Here is a 19,788-nt window from a genome sequence, read left to right as displayed (position 1 = left end):
AGCAAAGTCTGACCTGTGTTCATCAGGACACCCAGAGGTATCTAAAATATCTCTGTGTGAGATTTGACATAAACCTCACCTGACTGATGTTCCCTCTTACAGTGCTGCTCTATCTTGATATTTTAGCAGAATGACATGGTAGAGTTTTGCAGATTTCTGAAGAGAGTTGAATCATCAGACCAGAGGATATAGGAGCAGAATTAGGCCAATTGGCACATCAAGTCTGCTCTGTCATTCCATCATGGCTGATTTATTATCTCTCTCAACTCCATTCTCCTGCTTTCTCTATTATTATTGTTTTACCTTGTTCTGCCTCAATGGACAATATGAACAATAGATATAAATTGAAGGGATAGAGGGGTGGGTGGGATTTGCAACATATTTCTGCAAGATTGTGTGAAGAGATCTAGTGTCTACATTTGATAGTAATGTTTTCTCTCCATTTTTTTCCCCTTTCAGGGTAATTTGAGTTTCTCTTGTGTAGAATCTCATGCCATCCCTGTCTTTTTCAATAGCAGCAGCTACTTGCAGCTGCCTGGACGCATGAACCAGGATTTGTTTTCTGTCAGCTTTATGTTTCGGACATGGAACCCCAACAGTTTGCTCTTATTCAGTAAACTTGCCGCAGGTTATGGAACGGTGGAAATTGACCTCAGTGAAGGAAAAGTCAGCATCAACATCAGCATCAATCAGACAAAGATGAACAGCATTGAGATCTCAGCAGGTATGTGATGGGAAAAAGCAAGGATAAATGAAAATCTCAAGTGAGTTTTGGGGGAAAATGCAAAAGATGAAATGTGAAACATATCGAGGAAACCAATTTAAAAATCCACAGGTTATCATTAATTTTAAGATGTCATTGTATTATGCATTGTTGATGTCTTAATACATGGCATGTGAAAAACTATTCAAGCATTTTAGGTGAATAACTGATGCTATGTTGTGAAGCAGCATGGTTTACAGTGCACAATTGATATTTTAAGATTCCTGAAATTTTCAGGATGAACAGTTGTATTTAGTATTATTGTTTCAGCTTCTGCTTCTTGGACCCCTTCATTTGTATCGTGCAACTCAATAATACTTCAAGGTGTATGGATCTGAATATAGCCCTGGATCATGGAGATCTGGGCCTGGTCCTCCTCCTTTTCAATGAGCTGCGTGATCTTCCAATTGCCCTGAGTATCCAGTTGAACTGGCGGCCTCACAGCCATGAGGAAACTGTGAAGCAGAATGGACTATAAGTAGGTCTCCGGTACCAGAACGAAGCCCTAACCATGGCTGTCAAAGGCCTTTATTATCTCTGGTGATCAAAATCATTTAAGAACAGTTAAAACATATTTAAATGATAAACAACACAACATTTCTTTTAAAACAAATACTGACAAAATAAATTATTAAACAAAAGGGTAGTTTTACTTTTTTCTTTATTTTAAAAAATATTTTCCATCATGATAGACAACCCCATTCAAGTGAAAGGGCCATATGAGGTATGAAGATATAGCTAATGTAAAGTGAAGTGGCCATATGTTAAATGTATCCAGTCAAGTGCCCTGCAGCACTTAGCCAAATTCAGAATTAATCTCACCCCTGACTCAGAGCAATGGGAAATCACACCTCAAGTACTGTGTATAGTTTTAATCTCCTTATCTATGGATGAATATATTTGCATTGGAAGCAGTTCAAACAATGTTTAAGGTAACTGCAAGAATTTCCTCGAAAATCACAAAGATGCGTGGATTGTGAGTTTAATTAGTTACTGTAATTTACCCTTGAGTGCTGTTACGTACCCCATAACTGGGTTGTCAAACCAGCAGAAATGGAACACTTGTTTGTGATTACTAGGAACTAATAAAGTTTTATTAAAGAATTAAGTAATACAGTACACTAACCACAAGGATATAAATGTAACAGGTTAGCAATGATAGTATACACATATACACAGAAATAGGGTAATAGGAATCAACCAAGCTCTATTGCAGTCTAGGGGTAAAATAATCAGTCTTAAGGTGAAGCAGAGTTCAGTTCAGTCTAGTGCAGTTCGAAGTAATCGCTGTTGTTGTACCGTTGGTGGGGGAGAGAGAGAGAGAGAGATGCAGTTGGTTTCAGCCAAACCTTTCGATGCCTTCTGATCCAGCTGTGGTCACCGACTGTGACCCCTCCGTTCCGGATGCGATCGTTCTTCTGTGGTGAACCCGGCACCCAGGCAAGGGCGGACACACACCAGGTTCCCACCCATCGTATCTTTTCACCCTGTGAGCCTCTAACCGATTCCCGCGAATCGGTCCTCCAAACACCCACCAACTTGTGGGGCACAATGCTCTTTTCAGGGTCTTGTGGCATGTGTTGTGCCTTAGCAAACCCGCTATTTTTATCCCCCTGATGGGGTATCACCTGTCCATCAAACTTCAAACAGTTTAGGTTCAAAGCAAACTGTCTGTGGCAGATGCCAACATCTAAATTATGTGTCTCTTTCTCGTTAATCTCTCTCTTCTCTCTTATTAGCATTTTGAATGGTTCTCCATTGTCTCTCGTTATCTCTCTCATTAGCATCATCCGTTCTGCAGCTCTGCTTGGCTTCACACATGACGGTGCGTAGTCATTTTAAAGTTAGTGCAGATGCAGTCTCTATTCACATGGAAGACAGACAGGTTTAGATATTGTAAATTGTAAATTTTGTTGTTTTTTAAAATTGTTTTTATTCCATTTTTAATAGTGGATTTTGGTTAATTGGCCGTTGTTTAATCAGGACAGCTGCTCATTTGGGATAACTTTTCTCTCTTTTTCTTTTCAAATCTTTCTATTATTTTTTTCCAAAATAAACACGAGTACGTCGAAGTAAACGACACTTACAATGCCTTAAGAAAAAAAAATTATATGAAGATTGAAAAAATTTTGTGATGGAAGAAAAAACCTACTAAGCAAGAAAAGTGGGAAAAAAGAAAAATCCCAGTAGGTGTTCAACCCCAGAGCCATGCGTCATACATAAAGCTTCTAAAGATAAATATCAAACTGCCAGCAAAAAAGAAAGTACCAAAAAAAATTTACAATTAGATTGTGGAGAATCCATCAATTAACTCAAATGATAATAACGAGCAAATGAACTCCATCTTTTCTCAAAATCAAACATAGGTTCAAAGGTTCGACTTCTAATTTTCTCCAAGCTAAGACATAGCATCACTTGAGAGAATCATTGTGACAAAGTGGAAGCTGTTGTATCCTTCCACTTAAACAAAATGGCCCTCCTAGCTATCAATGTAACAAATGCAGTAACATGTTGGTCAGACACAGAGATACCATGGATATTTTGAGGAATTATTCCGAAAAGCACAGTTAATTTGTTAGGTTGAAAATTAATTTTAAGTGCTTTAGAAATTGTCGAAAAAACTGACTTGCAGAACTGTTCCAGTATAGAGCAAGACGTGTGCGTCAGTATAGCTATCTCAGTTTTACATCTATCACAATAACTATCAACATTAGGGAATATTTTAGACAATCTCTCCTCCGTAAAATGGTAATGATGTACAACTTTAAATTGAACCAGTGAATGACTAGAACAGATCGAAGAAGAGTTAATCAACTTCAGAATTCACATCCAGTCTTTTGTCGTAAAAGTCAAATTGATTTCCTTTTCCCAATCTTGTTTAATCTTAAATAAAGGACGCTTATCCCATTGTAATAGTAAATTATAAATTCTTCCAATGGAACCCCTCATCGAAGGTTTCATACTCATAATAGTATCTAACAGGTCAGCATCCAATATGTAAGGAAAATTACTTAAATGTTGTTGTAAGAAATGTCTAAGTTGGAGATATTGTAAAAGGTGTGAGTATGAAAGAGAATGGGATAACTTTTAAACAACAAAACCTAGACGAGAAAATAGCTGGGATTCCCTTTATCTGGGTCACTATGCGGCTTAACTGGAACAAGAGACTGTTGCTGAACAGTTTCTAACTAGTGTCGGTTGTGTGCACTTGTATGACTGTTAGACACTGCACCATACTTCGAGGGCATAGTTATTACACAGCACCAGTTGTATATGCTGGTGTTCAAATAGCAAGGAGTTTTGTCACTGATAGTTGGCAAGAAATAAGCAGTGAGACAAATCAGAACGGTTTTGCTGTCTGCAGTTTCATGCTTTCTGGCTTGGGGATGCCAGAAACGGCTGCGAGTAAAAATGAAATTATTTCATTACTTCCACAAGCCAGGAATTGGAAAGAATTTGAAGGTATCAAGAATCAACTTGAACTTTACAATGAAAAGAGATTTGGAGGATGTAATTGTTGAAAGTATTGTATGAGAGCCGTCCATTATCTGCACTTGGTGTTTGCACTGATTTTGTTCATTTACAGTCAAGCAAAAGAACTCAGCAGTATACATTGAGTGAATTCTCCTTTGATAACTATTAGGGATAAATGCACAATCTGATAGTATTTTAGACGTATTGGTAGTCACGAGGTATCGCAGATGCTGGAAATCTAGAGCAACACACACAATGTGCTGGAAGAGGTCAACAGATCAGGCAGCATCCATGGAGGGTATGAGCAGTTGACGTATTGAGCTGAGATTCTTCGTCAGCACTGATAAAGAGTTCTGTTGAAGGATCTCAGTCTAAAATGTCAACTGTTTATTCCCATCCATAGATGTTGCCTGAACTGCTGAACTCCTCCAACATATTGCAAGGTATTGGTAGTGTTCTAATTTGCTCTATGTTTCATTTAAATACATAAATTGTTACTCAGATAAATAGTAGTTAGTCTTTTTATACCTTTGAACTATCTCCATTAAACTTCTGCTAATTGGGGAAGCTGCTTAATTGGCCCAAAATGTACTGGTCCTGATTTGAGCCAATTTACCACAATCGACTGTACTTTCACGTTCCTAGTGCTAATCAGCATCAGGGGATGTCAAAGACAGTAAGAAAAGTTCAGAACACAGATAACTTTGTTAGCTGGCAGACCAAGGTGGGAAAGTGGGTGAAGGCATTATGCGGAAATCTGTACCATGTCATTCTAGAACAAAACAGTCTGACTCTGCTAAGCAGCTAACACTTTTGGGGTAAAAAAAAAGGTTTGTCCTAGAGGCTCAGTAATATTTACTGATATGACATTTTTGTTCCCAAGCAGCAATTACCCTTCAAGGCTGGATGGTTTCTGTGGCGTTATGCATGAATGCTTTGCCCAAGGGTCAGGAAACTTGCTGTTTAATGCAGGTTTGGATGGTTAATGAAGAACAGCAGGTCTTCTCACAATTTGAAACTGTGAGCATTAACATTAAACAAAAATTGCTCACTTAGTGTTTTCTCAGTGGCTTACTTTGGATGCTCTTAAAGTTGACATTTTTCTGTCTGACACCTAGTTAATGGAAAAAATTCTCCCCAAATATAATATGAAAATGAATTTCAAAAATAAAGTGAAGACAATACTCACCATTTATTTGAGCTGCAGTGAAATACTTTAACCAGAAGAAAATTTGAAATTTATACTTCATTGAGGAGCTGCCAGAGAATCAAACATTGTGAAGAGGTAAATTAACACTGACAGAAATATAGTTATTAACAGAGGGAGCTTCAGGGATCAACCACATATTTTAATCCAGCATTTACTGTTGGGCTCTGATACTCTTTGAAATTCCTTCCCAGTTGATGTAATTTATAGTCTATTTAAATATTAATGTCCACAAAAGAAAGAAATAGGGTGAATCTGAAAAATATTGCAATCAATAGTTGTTTTCTAAATAATACATTTCCAGATGGAGATAAAATTATTGCCTTTGTGCTGTTCTTCTGACTTAGTTGAAATGTGGCAGAACCTTTGTTTATACTCAAAAGTCTCTCGATCTCTCAATATGATCTTTTGTATCCAAAAGCACAAGTGAGACTGTAATGCAACGTCTCATTCAAAATTAATGACATGTCCCACAATGCAACACCTCCTGAATGGTACAGTCAGCACTGAATATGCATCAAATAGTTTGGCATGGAGCTTACAATGTTTGATTGGAAAAACAATAAGTTATTGAAAACAAGTGTTCTGTAATACATGTAAGATTGAAATACATAATACTGGCATCCCATGAATATTATTCAAATGACCAAAAATAAAGATAAAAATAAAAAATATTAGGAGTTTACACAGGCTCTATGTTTCTTACACAATGTATTGTTAACAAAGCCAATGGGATATTGATCTATGTGGCCAAACAGTACAAAATAAACTGGAGAAGGTAACAATTCTTTTCTGCAGTTTGAAATATGGAAGCAATCATGAAGAAGACATGTAAGTGGCAATACTTCATGAGGAGTTTGAGGGAATTTGACATGACACCAATGCCTCAAGCAACATTCTACAGATGGATTGGATGGATGAACATTCTGACAGATTGCATCACCACCTGGTATGGATGCTTCAATGCACAGGATTGAAAACAGCTGCAGGGGACTGTAGACTTAGCCAGCTCCATCACAGGTAAAAGCCTCCCACCATCGAGCACATCTTTAAAAGGTTGTGTCTCAAGAAGGCAGCACCTAGGCCTTATTAAGGCCCCTTCCAATCCAGGACATACTCTCTTCTCATTAATACCATTAGGGAGGAACTACAGGAGGAGCCTTAAGATGAATAACATTTTAGGAACCAATTCTTCCCTTCTGCATCAGATCTGTGCAATCCATGAACCCTTAAATGCTCATTCACTATTTTGCACTCTTAGTGCACTATAGATTTATTATATTTCTTATAGTGACTTAAAATGATTTCCTTATGCATTGGACTGTACTGCTGCCACACAAAAAAAAAGAAATTTCATGACATATGTAAGTGATAGTAAACCTGATTCTGATAGTTCATCTTAATGCTATTCTAGAAAACTCAGGATCATTCAAATAATGGAGGGGATAATTGGATTAATTCCAGTGTGTGAGCTGTGGAAAAAATATAGAATAGATGACAGATATTTGCAGAAAAATGTACTACGACCTGCACCATCATTCATGTTTATGAGAGTTGCTTGCAGTCATTAAACATAGAAGATAAATTTGGTTGGTCATGGTAAATGTGCTATATAGTAGCAAAGGTGGTTTATGCCTTCTTTCTGAATTAGAACTCAATTTGGAAGCAGAATTGAATGCGACTGGTGATGAATTCCCAGGCAGTTTAATGTTAAAAGCAATTATTTTATAAATTTATTATTTTTAAAGTTATTGCAATCATACATCAACTGCAAAAATGACTGTAACTGATATTACTACCACCAGTTTTTGAGAGCTTTTAGTCTAATGTAAATATTTCATGAAAGAGATCTAGATAAAGTGAACAAAGTTTAAAAAGTACACTCTCAATCATGTGACTAATGCTAGCTTGTCCCAGGGACTAAGTCATGTGGAGCTCAGTAAACTTACTCAATTACTTTCTATCAGAGGCTGAGAGGAATGATACAGGTTTTGTGAAACAAATTTCACCAGATTACATGAAAGGAATTGTTAACCGTGCGAGACATTTCTTCTGTGCACTAGCACTTTATAATTCAAGAATCTCAGTCTACCTGGATATCCTGGGGAGAAAGAGGCCATTACTTGAACAGAGAATATTCCTGTTATCCACAGGAGTAAAGTCAATCTCATCTTAAAGAATGTTGTTGGACTGTGATCCCCTGGAGAGAGTTACAGACCTTTTTTGTTCTAGCTATATAGAATCATGAATGGTTATCTGTTATTTAATTTATTGTAACAAAGGAGAACTATATCAATGCATGATTTATCGATTATATATCAGAATCGGAATCAGATTTATTATCACTGACGTGACGTGAAATTTGTTAACAGTAGCAGCAGTTCAATGCAATACATAATATAGAAGATAGATAGATAAATAAATAAAATCTTATTCAGTATACTTTATACAGTATACATATATTGAATATATTAGAAATCATGCAAAAAGCAGAAATACTATGTATTTAAAAAAGTGAGGTAGTGTCCAAGGGTTCAATGTCCATCTAGGAATCGGATAGCAGAGGGGAAGAATCTGTTCCTGAATCGCTGAGTGTGTGCTCTCAGGCTTCTGTACCTCCTACCTGATGGTAACAGTGAGAAATCAGCGTGCCCTGGGTGCTGGAGGTCCTTAATAATGGACGCTGCCTTTCTGAGACACCGCTCCTTGAAGAGATCCTGGGTACTTTGTAGGCTATTAACCATGATGGAGCTGACTAAATTTACAACTCTCTGCAGCTTCTTTCGGTCCTGTGCAGTAGCATCCACCCCCTCCATCCCCCCCCCATGCTCTCCACGGTACATCTATAGAAGTTTTTGAGTGTATTTGTTGACATACCAAATCTCTTCAAACTCCTAATAAATTATAGCTGCTGTCTTGACTTCTTTATAACTACATCGATATGTTGGGACCAGGTTAGATCCTCAGAGATCTTGACACCCAGGAACTTGAAACTACTCACTCTCTCCACTTCTGATTCCTCTATGAGGATTGGCATGTGTTTCTTCGTCTTACCTTTCTGGAAGTGCACAGTCAACTCTTTCATCTTACTGCCATTGAGTGCCAGGTTGTTGCTGCGGCACCACTCCACGAGTTGGCATATCTCATTGCTGTACGCCCTCTCATCACCACCTGAGATTCTACCAACAACGGTTGTATTGTCAGCAAATTTGTAGATGGTATTTGAGCTATGCCTAGCCACACAGTCATGTGTATACAAACAGTAGAGAAGTGTGCTAAGCACACAGCCCTGAGGTGAACCAGTGTTGATCGTCAGCAAGGAGGAGATGTTATCACCAATCCACACAGATTCTGGTCTTCTGGTTAGGAAGTCGAGGATCCAATTGCAGAGGGTGGTACAGAGACCCAGGTTTTGCAACTTCTCAATCAGGATTGTGGGAATGATGGTATTAAATACTGAGCTACAGTCAATGAACAGCATCCTGATATTGGTGTTTGTGTTGTCCAGGTGGTCTAAGGCCGCGTGGAGAGCCATTGAGATTGCGTCTGCCATTGACCTGTTGTGGTGATAGGCAAATTGCAATGGGTCCAGGTCCTTGCTGAGGCAGGAGTTCAGTCTAGTCATGACCAACCTCTCAAAGCGTTTCATCACAAAATGACGAAAAATGAAAAGCTGTTATATTTTATATAAATTATAAGCCATCCTAATGATGAAAAGGAAGCCAACAAAAGCAAACAAGTTACTATTTAAATCCTCCAGATTTTCTGCTCTTGATTTGCTGATCTGACAATGGTCAGTGGGAGGATGTCCACTGAAATTTAAAACTTATTTTCTTTTAAATGCTTCTGTTTAGCGTGTCGCACCAGACAGTCGGCCATTCTTGTCAGGCGTGTGGTGTCAGGATTGGTCTCTTTTCAGATTAACCGGGTCACGATATGAACGTTCCTGACTTGACCCTTTTTTTGTTTACAAGGCCGAGTGGCTAGCTCGACACTCAACTCGGCACGGATGGAAAGTGTGCTCAGGGGTGGCCCGACTTGGATTCGAACCTGGGAGCCTTCGCTCTGGAGTCTGGCACTGATGCCATTGTGCCACCAGTGGGTGGCTTTAAATGGTGGCTTTCATACTCTGAGCTCAATAAGTATATCAAGCGATATGAAGAAAAGACAGTAAGGTGCCGTTGCAGCATGATCTTATTGAACAATGAAAACTCCTTTTGCCCTTTTTTTAACATGGCCATTATACTTTAGAGATTTGTGTCTTTTGATCCTTACCGTTCCTCGTTTATCATTGTTTAAATTTTTTTTTATTTCAAAATATACTTTATTCAAAAATAAATATATACAATAAGCCATTCAATAACTTTTCATCCTTTACATACGTTTCCATTATAGTCAGTACCTATCCGTATTTATAGCCACCCACGTGGCACTCCAGTAGTTCAGCTTACCATATCATTGTTGAGGGGTATACTCCCCGCCCCCCAACCCCTCCCACTCCCACGGGTGGAGAAACCTATACTGTGGTCCTTCCCCACCAGGCCCTTGCGGTGGCTGCACCAGGTTTCAGTGCGTCCCTCAGCACATACTCCTGCAGCCAAGAATGTGCCAGTCGGCAGCATTCTCCCACGGACAAATGTTTTTCATTGCTTAAATGTGACTTGGATAATTTTTCTTGGTCCATAGTGGTTAACTCACTTCTGCGTAGATTGAAATCTGCCACGGTTTTGCAAACACTTTTAATTTATCAGGGTTTCTTTGTATTTATGTCTGTGCCACTTACTATACCACCAAGCTATGCATCATACTTATTGATGTGTAACTGAAGTCATTAATAAGTAGCTACGCCTTGTGAGACATCATGAATCACACACTTCCAATGTCTCTTATTCCAGCTCTATCTTCTTCAGCCAACCAGTTCAATAATTTGCTAAACACAAGAAATCCTGCAGATGCTGGAAACCCAAAGCACCACACACAAGATGCTGGAGGAACTCAGCAGGTCATGCAGCATCGATGGAACTGAATAGTCAGCATTTTGGGCTGAGACCCTTCCTCAGGACTGGCAAAGAAGGTGGAAGACACCAGAATACAAAGATGGGAGGGGGGGGGGAAACAGGAAAAAGGAAAGCTAGAAGTTGATTGATGAAGCCAGGTGAGAAAGGTAAAAGGATGGAGATAAAGGGATCTGACAGGCTGGGAGATTACATGGTCGAGGAGTCAGAGAGCAGCAGATATCAGAGAGAGGGAGCAGTGAGCTCCAATCAAAGCGAAAATTTAAACTTCTTCAGGACAGGCATCCCCCAAAGAAAGTTCCCAGTGGAGCAGCAAACCTGCATCAATGATTATTGTCCAGTAGTACGTATATCCAAGATGATGAAGTGTTTGGAGAGGATGGAGATGAAATATATCAATTTCTGCCTGAAAAGTGACTTGGATCCACTCCAATTTGCCCATTGCCACAAAAGTTTCACAGCAGATGCCATCTCATTGGCTGTTCACTCAAACCTGGAACATCGAGACAGCAAAGATTCGTTTCTCAAGATGCTCTTTATTGACTACAGCTCGGCGTTCAAAACCATCGTAGAGTCATAGAAAACTACAGAACAGAAGCAGGCCCTTTGGCCCATCTAGTCCTGCCAAACTATTTAAGCTGACTAGTCCCATCGACCTGCACCCCGACTGTAGCCCTCCATACCCTTCCCATCCATTTATCTATCCAAACTTCTCTTAAACATTGAAATCAAAATCACATCCACAGCTTGCTTTGGCAGCTGGTTCCACACTCTCACAACACGCTGAGTGAAGAAGTTTCCCCTCATGTTCCCCCTAAATATTTCACCTTTCACCCTTAACTCATAACTGGTAGTTGTAGTCTCCCCCAACCTCAGTGAAAAAAAGCCTGCTCACATTTACTCTATTCTGACTGATTCTATACCCTCAATTGTGTATACCCCTATCAAATCTCCCCTAAATCTTCCGTATTCTAGGGAATAAAGTTCTAACCTATTCAATCTTTCCTGATAACTCAGGACCTCCAGTCCTGACAACATTCTTGTAAATTTTCTCTGTACTCTTTCAATCTTATTTACATCTTTCCTGTCATCCTATCATCATCTCAAAGCTGATCAATAAGCTTCAATACCGCCTGGTAAATTGGATCGTCTATTTGCTCATTTGCAGATCCCATTTAGTTGGATTGGCAACAGCATCTCCTCCACAATTTCCATCAGCTCAGCTGTGTGCTTAGCCTCTGCTCTACTCACTTTAAACTTATGACTGTGTGGCTAAGCAGAGCTCCAATGCCATATTTAAGTTTGCTGACAACACCACTATCTTGGGCTGAATCAAAGATGGTGATGAATCAGTGTATAGAAGGAAGATTGAAAATCTGGCTGAGTGGTGCCTCAACAACGGCCTCTTTCTCAATGTCAGCAAAATGAAGGAGATGATTATTGACCTCAGGGGAAGAAAGCCAGCGGACCATAAGATCATCTTTATCAGAAGATCAAACATGGAGAGGATCAGCAATCTTAAATTCCTCGGTGTTATCATTTCAGAGGACTTGTACTGGGCCTAGTACGTCATGGGTAAAGCCCTCCCTGCCATTTAGCATGTCTACAAGGAATGTGATCACTGGAAAGCAACATCCATCACTGGGGACCCCTGCCAGTGGCTGTTGCCATTAGGAAGAAGGTACAGGAGCTTTAGGACTCTCCCTACCAGGTTCAGGAATTGTTATTACCCCTCAAGCAATTAAACCAAAGGGGATAACTTCACTGAATGTCACTTGCCCCCTAACTGATGAACTCAATTTCATGGACTCTTCATCTCATGTACTTGATATTTATTGCTTATCTCTTTATTATTATTGTTTCTCTCTTTTTGTACTTGCACAGTTTGTTGTCTTTTGCACACTGGTTGAAGACCCGGCTGGCACAGTCTTTCATTGATTCTGTAACGGTTATTATTCTATTATGGATTTTTTGAGGATGCCCACAAGAAAATAAATCTCAGGATTGTATATGGTGACATATACTGTTTGTACTTTGATAATAAATTTATTTTGAACTTTCTTACTTTTTGTAACATACAGTATATACTACCCAAGTACCACACAATGAGCACCTCAGCAATGTAAAGTCAAATTACTTCTCTTTAACAATTATTGTCACCGAATTCCCTTCCATTAATATCCTTCGATAACAAACTTAATTAAACCAGTTATATCTCTTTGGCAGACCCTTTGAGTACTAGTCTAGCTCTTGCTAGAGTGAGGTAGTTGATGAGAATCCTGTGAGATCTACAGGTGATTCTTGAAGGCTTTGTGAATGGTCAGACCATTAGGATGATGAAGTGCACATTTTGTTGTTTTAGCTTGGCTTTAACCTGCTCTATTGAAGAAGGTCAAGGTTCTCCTGGCCATCCAAGATGCTTCTTTTCCATTTTAATTTGTCGTTTGTCAGGATTTCCAGTAAATGATGAAGATGAGGAGGCATTGAGAATATTCTTGGAGAGTTAACTCTGCTCTCTTGTCATTCACTTGTCCAAGTAGTTTGCCTCTTAAGGAAGTCAGGTGATGAGCATGCAAATAATGCAGCCTGGTCATTGGACTCAATTGAATGTAATTAGATCCAAGATGCTGAAGATATTGGCCTAGGATAGAATGTGAAAGAATTCGTTGAGTGTCTGAAGGAAGGTCTTGGCCTGAACCATTGACAGTTTATTCATTTCCATAGATGCTACCTGACCTGCTGAGCTCCTCCAGTATTTTGTGTGTGCTGCAAAGAATGCTAATGCTGTTTTCCTATGTTAACATAGAACATAGAATAGTACAGCACAGTACAGGCCCTTCGGCCCACAATGTTGTGCCGACCCTCAAACCCTGCCTCCCATATAAGCCCCCATCTTCGATTCCTCCATATACCTGTCTAGTAGTCTCTTAAACTTCACTAGTGTATCTGCCTCCACCACTGACTCAGGCAGTGCATTCCACGCACCAACCACTCTCTGAGTAAAAAACCTTCCTCTAATATCCCCCTTGAACTTCCCACCCCTTACCTTAAAGCCATGTCCTCTTGTATTGAGCAGTGGTGCCCTGGGGAAGAGGCGCTGGCTATCCACTCCATCTATTCCTCTTACAATCTTGTACACCTCTATCATGTCTCCTCTCATCCTCCTTCTCTCCAACGAGGAAAGCCCTAGCTCCCTTAATCTCTGATCATAATGCATACTTTCTAAACCAGGCAGCATCCTGGTAAATCTCCTCTGTACCCTTTCCAATGCTTCTACATCCTTCCTATAGTGAGGTGACCAGAACTGGACACAGTACTCCAAGTTTGGCCTAACCAGAGTATTATAGAGCTGCATCATTACATCGCGACTCTTAAACTCTATCCCTCGACTTATGAAAGCTAACACCCCATAAGCTTTCTTAACTACCCTATCCACCTGTGAGGCAACTTTCAGGGATCCGTGGACATGTACCCCGAGATCCCTCTGCTTCTCCACACTACCAAGTATCCTGCCATTTACTTTGTACTCTGCCTTGGAGTTTGTCCTTCCAAAGTGTACCACCTCACACTTCTCCAGGTTGAACTCCATCTGCCACTTCTCAGCCCACTTCTGCATCTTATCAATGTCTCTCTGCAATCTTTGACAATCCTCTACACTATCCACAACACCACCAACCTTTGTGTCATCTGCAAACTTGCCAATCCACCCTTCTACCCCCACATCCAGGTCGTTAATAAAAATTACAAAAAGTAGAGGTCCCAGAACAGATCCTTGTGGGACACCACTAGTCACAATCCTCCAATCTGAATGTACTCCCTCCACCACCACCCTCTGCCTTCTACAGGCAAGCCAATTCTGAATCCACCTGGCCAAACTTCCCTGGATCCCATGCCTTCTAACTTTCTGAATAAGCCTACCATGTGGAACCTTGTCAAATGCCTTACTAAAATCCATATAGATCACATCCACTACACTACCCTCATCTATATGTCTGGTCACCTCCTCAAAGAACTCTATCAGGCTTGTTAGACACAATCTGCCCTTCACAAAGCCATGCTGACTGTCCCTGATTAGACCATGATTCTCTAAATGCCTATAGATACTATCTCTAAGAATCTTTTCCAACAGCTTTCCCACCACAGACGTAAGGCTCACTGGTCTATAATTACCCCGACTATCCCTACTACCTTTTTTGAACAAGGGAACAACATTCGCCTCCCTCCAATCCTCCAGTACCATTCCCGTGGACAACGAGGACATAAAGATCCTAGCCAGAAGCTCAGCAATCTCTTCTCTTGCCTCGTGGAGCAGCCTGGGGAATATTCCGTCAGGCCCTGGGGACTTATCTGTCCTAATGTATTTTAACAACTCTAACACCTCCTCTCCCTTAATATCAACATGCTCCAGAACATCAACCTCACTCATATTGTCCTCACCATCATCAAGTTCCCTCTCATTGGTGAATACCGAAGAGAAGTATTCATTGAGGACCTCGCTCACTTCCACAGCCTCCAGGCACATCTTCCCACCTTTATCTCTAATCGGTCCTACCTTCACTCCTGTCATCCTTTTGTTCTTCACATAATTGAAGAATGTCTTGGGGTTTTCCTTTACCCTACTCGTCAAGGCCTTCTCATGCCCCCTTCTTGCTCTTCTCAGCCCCTTCTTAAGCTCCTTTCTTGCTTCCCTATATTCCTCAATAGACCCATCTGATCCTTGCTTCCTAAACCTCATGTATGCTGCCTTCTTCCACCTGACTAGATTTTCCACCTCACTTGTCACCCATGGTTCCTTCACCCTACTATTCTTTATCTTCCTCACTGGGACAAAATTATCCCTTACATCCTGCAAGAGATCTCTAAACATCGACCACATGTGCATAGTACATTTCCCTGCAAAAACATCACCCCAATTCACACCTGCAAATTCTAGCCTTATAGCCTCATACTTTGCCTTTCCCCAATTAAAAATTTTCCTGTCCTCTTTGATTCTATCCTTTTCCATGATAATTATAAAGGCCAGGGAGCGGTGGTCACTGTCCCCCAGATGCTCACCCACTGAGAGATCTGTGACCTGACCCGGTTCATTACCTAGTACTACATTGTACTTACATAGAATAGTACAGCACAGTACAGGCCCTTCGGTCCACAATGTTGTGTCGACCCTTAAACCCTGCCTCCCATATAACCCCCCACCTTAAATTCCTCCATATACCTGTCTAGTAGTCTCTTAAATTTCACTCGTGTATCTGACTCGGGCAGTGCATTCCACGCACCAAACACTGTGAAAAAACCTTCCTCTAATATCCCCCTTGAACTTCCCACCCCTTACCTTAAAGCCATGTCCTCTTGTATTGAGCAGTGGTGCTCTGGGGAAGAGGCACTGGCTGTCCACTCTATCTATTCCTCTTAATATCTTGTACACCTCTGCCATGTCTCCTCTCATCCTCCCAATTGCCAGTGTTGCCTGTGGATTTGGAGGATTTTGTGAAACTATGATAAGACATGAAAAGCACATCAAGGATCGGATATTTGGTGGTGAGATATTTGCTTCCTGACTTTCTTGATCTTTTCATCTTCATCAATGATCATCCCTATTCTCTTGTACCTGACAACTAGAATGACATGGGTGTAGGCTCTTGTTAACATTTGAAACAATTGTTTTACTCCAAGTCATGTTATCATTGTAATCTGGTTAATAAATCATCCTTAATTATCAACGAGGTGGAAACCCTCCAATAAAAAGCATTGTATGAATACATAACTACAAATATGTAGTCTTAAAAAGCAATTTAAAAGAGGGCAGAATGTGAGAGAGACTTGGGAAGGGAATTCCGAGCTTATAGACTTGGCAACTGATGATATAACTGGGGAGTAAATTAATATGGGTTCCACACAGACCGGATTTGAAGACAGAACTCAGGGAGGCTTGAGGTAATAGAAAAAAATTAAATGTAAGTCTGAGAACTTTAAAAAGCTGTGACTGGAACAGGAAGCTTCATAGCTCCACAAGCGTATGTACACATAAAATTTAGGCCACTTCCATAAATGAAACATGATTTATTTACTTTTGTGCAGGGGACAGAATGTCCAGAAAGCACAGTTGCAGTTCAGATGATGAATGATACTGCCCTGAAATCTGTCACCCTTATTCAGTTTGAATAGGACAAATACATCTGTACTAAGATGCAGTGTAAAATACAGTAATGTTATTTTGTTAAGTGTTTCATGTCAGGAGCTGCCGGATTGTTATTTTATTCAAGCATACTGAGAAGTGTATCCATGCAGACACAGCTATTGAAAAGATTTTGGAAAATGGTTTATTAAGGAATGTTATTAATTAGAAGGAAAGTTAAATGAGAAAAATATAAGAACCTTTCAAGTTGGAGAAATTTAGGGTGTAAAATCCATCCTTTCAATTACTTGGATTTTATTCCTATTTGCTGATTCTTTACTAATATCATTCCATGCCTAATCATTTAATCAATGATTACTTTCTTACTTTTATATTATATTGATTCTTGAGTCACCTATTGCTCAATCTCGGCCCGCAATAGTTCTCTATGTAACATGTATCTTTGCAACGTCTTTTCAAGTTTATTTTCTTTACTCAATGGAGTGGGAGGCTTTAAGCTACACGGATATATTTCTATTTCAGGCTGATAGAAAAATGATTCAGTTCATCTTTCACTAACTCAGCATTTGATGTATGATAATCATATTCATTTATAAGGTACTGATCCCCACAGGCAGAGCCAGAGTTTATTGTGCGTTTCAGGCTGTCCTTCAGAGAATCGGGGCAAGCTGCCTTTCGGGTTCTCCTGCAGTCTTATGGTTAAGATATTCCAACACCTCTGCTAGACAAAATATGCCTGGCTTCTATCCCAATGGTAATAAAAGCAAGAGATTAAATATCCAATTTAGGATGTATGTGACTTGAAGGGAAACTTGGAATTAGTAGTAGAGTGAACAATTGCAGCCTTTGTTTTTCATTAATCATTTTTTGTGTGTGCTGCTGGCAAAGCCATCATTTACTGTTCAATCCTATTTACACACGAGAAAGTGGTAGTAACCACTTCCTTGAACACTGCAGTTCTCTGGTAAAGGTCCTCCCATGATGATGTCACATTAGGAATTCCAGGATTTATTGTACTTCCAAGCAAGAGGGACGTGTGCCTTTGAGGGAACCCATGTACGATAGTATTTCCTTGTTCTTTCCGGATTCTTCTTGTCCAAAGCATGAAATACAGGTTTAGGAGTTATTGTCTGAGTAGCCTAAATGAGGAAATAAATTGCATTCTTTTGATGGTCCACACTACAGCCACTGTTTGACACTGGTGGAGAGAATGAGGTTTTAAGGAGACTGATGAGGTGCCACTTAGGTGAATTAGCTCCTATGTCCTGGATGTCTGAGAGGTTTTGAGGTGCTAAGAGCTCAGTCATTTGCCATAAAGTAGCAGCCTGGGACCTGCTCTTGCAACCATGTGGCTTTAAGATATGTCTATTTTGAGTCTGGTCCTGATTCTAATCAATGTGGTCTTCTGGCCATTTGGATATTGGTGATTGGTAGCTTCATAATAATACCATTGAATGGCAAGTGTTGGATTTAATTTTGTTGTGGATGTACATTGCCTATCTCTTTTCTGGCCCGAATATCATTAGCCATTCACCAGCCCAAGTTTTAATGTTGCCTGGTTTTGTTAAATTCAGACATGAGCTGCTCATTTGCTTGTGAATTGTTCAAGCAATCATCAACAAACACCCCCATTTTTGGCCTTGGGTTGTAAGGGTGAATGATAATGAATTAACGATAAACTGAAGTGAGCTTGCCCTGTGACACTGTCCCGAGGCACTGATGTTTGACAACCACAGTGGTTTTCATTACTGTGAGGTCAAATGCAGCCTTGATGTCAGGGGCAAACACTCTCACCTCACCTCTGGATTCAGTTCTTGGTTCCATTTTTGAGTTGGGGAGCTATGATAAGGTTTGAGGCCAAGTGATCCTGGCAAAATCCAAACTGTTCATCAGTGATGAGGTTATTATTGAGAAAGTACCATTTGATAGCACTTCTCATAATCACTTCCATTCAATCAGTTAGCTCACAGTTGAGAGGAGATTGATTGGGTGGTGACGAGCTATTTTGGATTTATCTGCTTTTTGTGAACAGGACTTAACTGAACATTTTTTTTCTGTATTGTCATGTAACTAGGATAGAGGTGTAGCTCACTCTGGAGAACAGAAGTAAACCTGGGATATTATCTGGTCCGATAGCCTTTGCTTCAGTTGAGTGTTCTTAGCCATTTCTGAATATCATGTACAGAAATTCAGATTGACTGGACGCCGATTGCAGTGAGGGTGGAAATCTCAGGCAAAAGTCAAGTTGGATCACCCGTTTCACACTTCTGGTTCAACATGGTTTTGAATACATCAGCAATCAGATACTGGGTCCTCCCATTGTCTACTTGCCCAGTCAGCTGTTTAATTATTCACCACTATTCCTAGGTAGATATAGGAGGACATCATAAAATATTCCAAACAAGAGAATACAATCCATTGATGATGAATGCGTGGCTGAGGAGTTGGTGCAAGGAGCAGGGTTTTAGATTTTTAGATCATTGGGATCTCTTCTGGGAAAGGTGGGACGTGTGCAGATTGGATGGGTTGCACCTGAACTCGAGGGGGAGCAATATCCTTGCAGGTAGGTTTGCTAGCATGGTTCAGGAGGGTTTAAACTAATTTGTGAGGGGGATGGGACCCAGAGCGATAGAGCAGTGAAAGAAGTGCACGGAGTAAAGCCAGATCTAACATACAGAGAGGCTTTGAGGAAAGAGAAGCAGAATAAACGGTGTAAAGACAGTAAGGTCGAAGGGCTGAAATGTGCGTACCTCAATACAAGAAGCATCAGGGACAAAAGTGATGAACTGAGAGCTTAGATACATGGAATTATGATGTAGTGGCCATTACAGAGACTTGGCTGGCACCAGGGCAGGAATGGATTCTCAATATTCCTGGATTTCAGTGCTTTAAAAGGGATAGAGAGGGCGGAAAAAGGGGAGGAGGGGTGGCATTACTGGTCAGGGATACTATTACAGCTACAGAAGGGTGGGTTATGTAGCAGGATCCTCTTTTGAGTCAATATGGGTGGAAGTCAGGAACAGGAAGGGAGCAGTTACACTATTGGGGGTATTCTATAGGCCCCCTGGTAGCAGCAGAGATACAGAGGAGCAGATTGGGAGGCAGATTTTGGAAAGGTGCAAAAGTAACAGGGTTGTTATCATGGGTAACTTTAACTTCCCTAATATTGATTGGCACCTGATTAGTTCCAAGG

At 40.3% G+C, this 19,788-nt stretch overlaps 1 protein-coding gene across 1 annotated transcript in view; it reads left to right on the top strand.

Annotated features, from left to right (window-relative positions):
* The window catches only part of LOC140195385 (contactin-associated protein-like 2), a 1,890,266-nt gene that overhangs the window by 897,287 nt on the left and 973,191 nt on the right, over window positions 1-19,788 (top strand). The window contains exon 8 of the mRNA XM_072253599.1: window positions 460-724. Coding sequence (XP_072109700.1) covers window positions 460-724 — 265 coding nt within the window. The remainder of the gene's footprint in view (window positions 1-459; window positions 725-19,788) is intronic.

This window comes from Mobula birostris, chromosome 3 (genome assembly GCF_030028105.1).
Source record: "Mobula birostris isolate sMobBir1 chromosome 3, sMobBir1.hap1, whole genome shotgun sequence".
Lineage (NCBI taxonomy): Eukaryota > Metazoa > Chordata > Chondrichthyes > Myliobatiformes > Myliobatidae > Mobula > Mobula birostris.
This window is presented reverse-complemented; position numbering and strand designations above follow the sequence as displayed.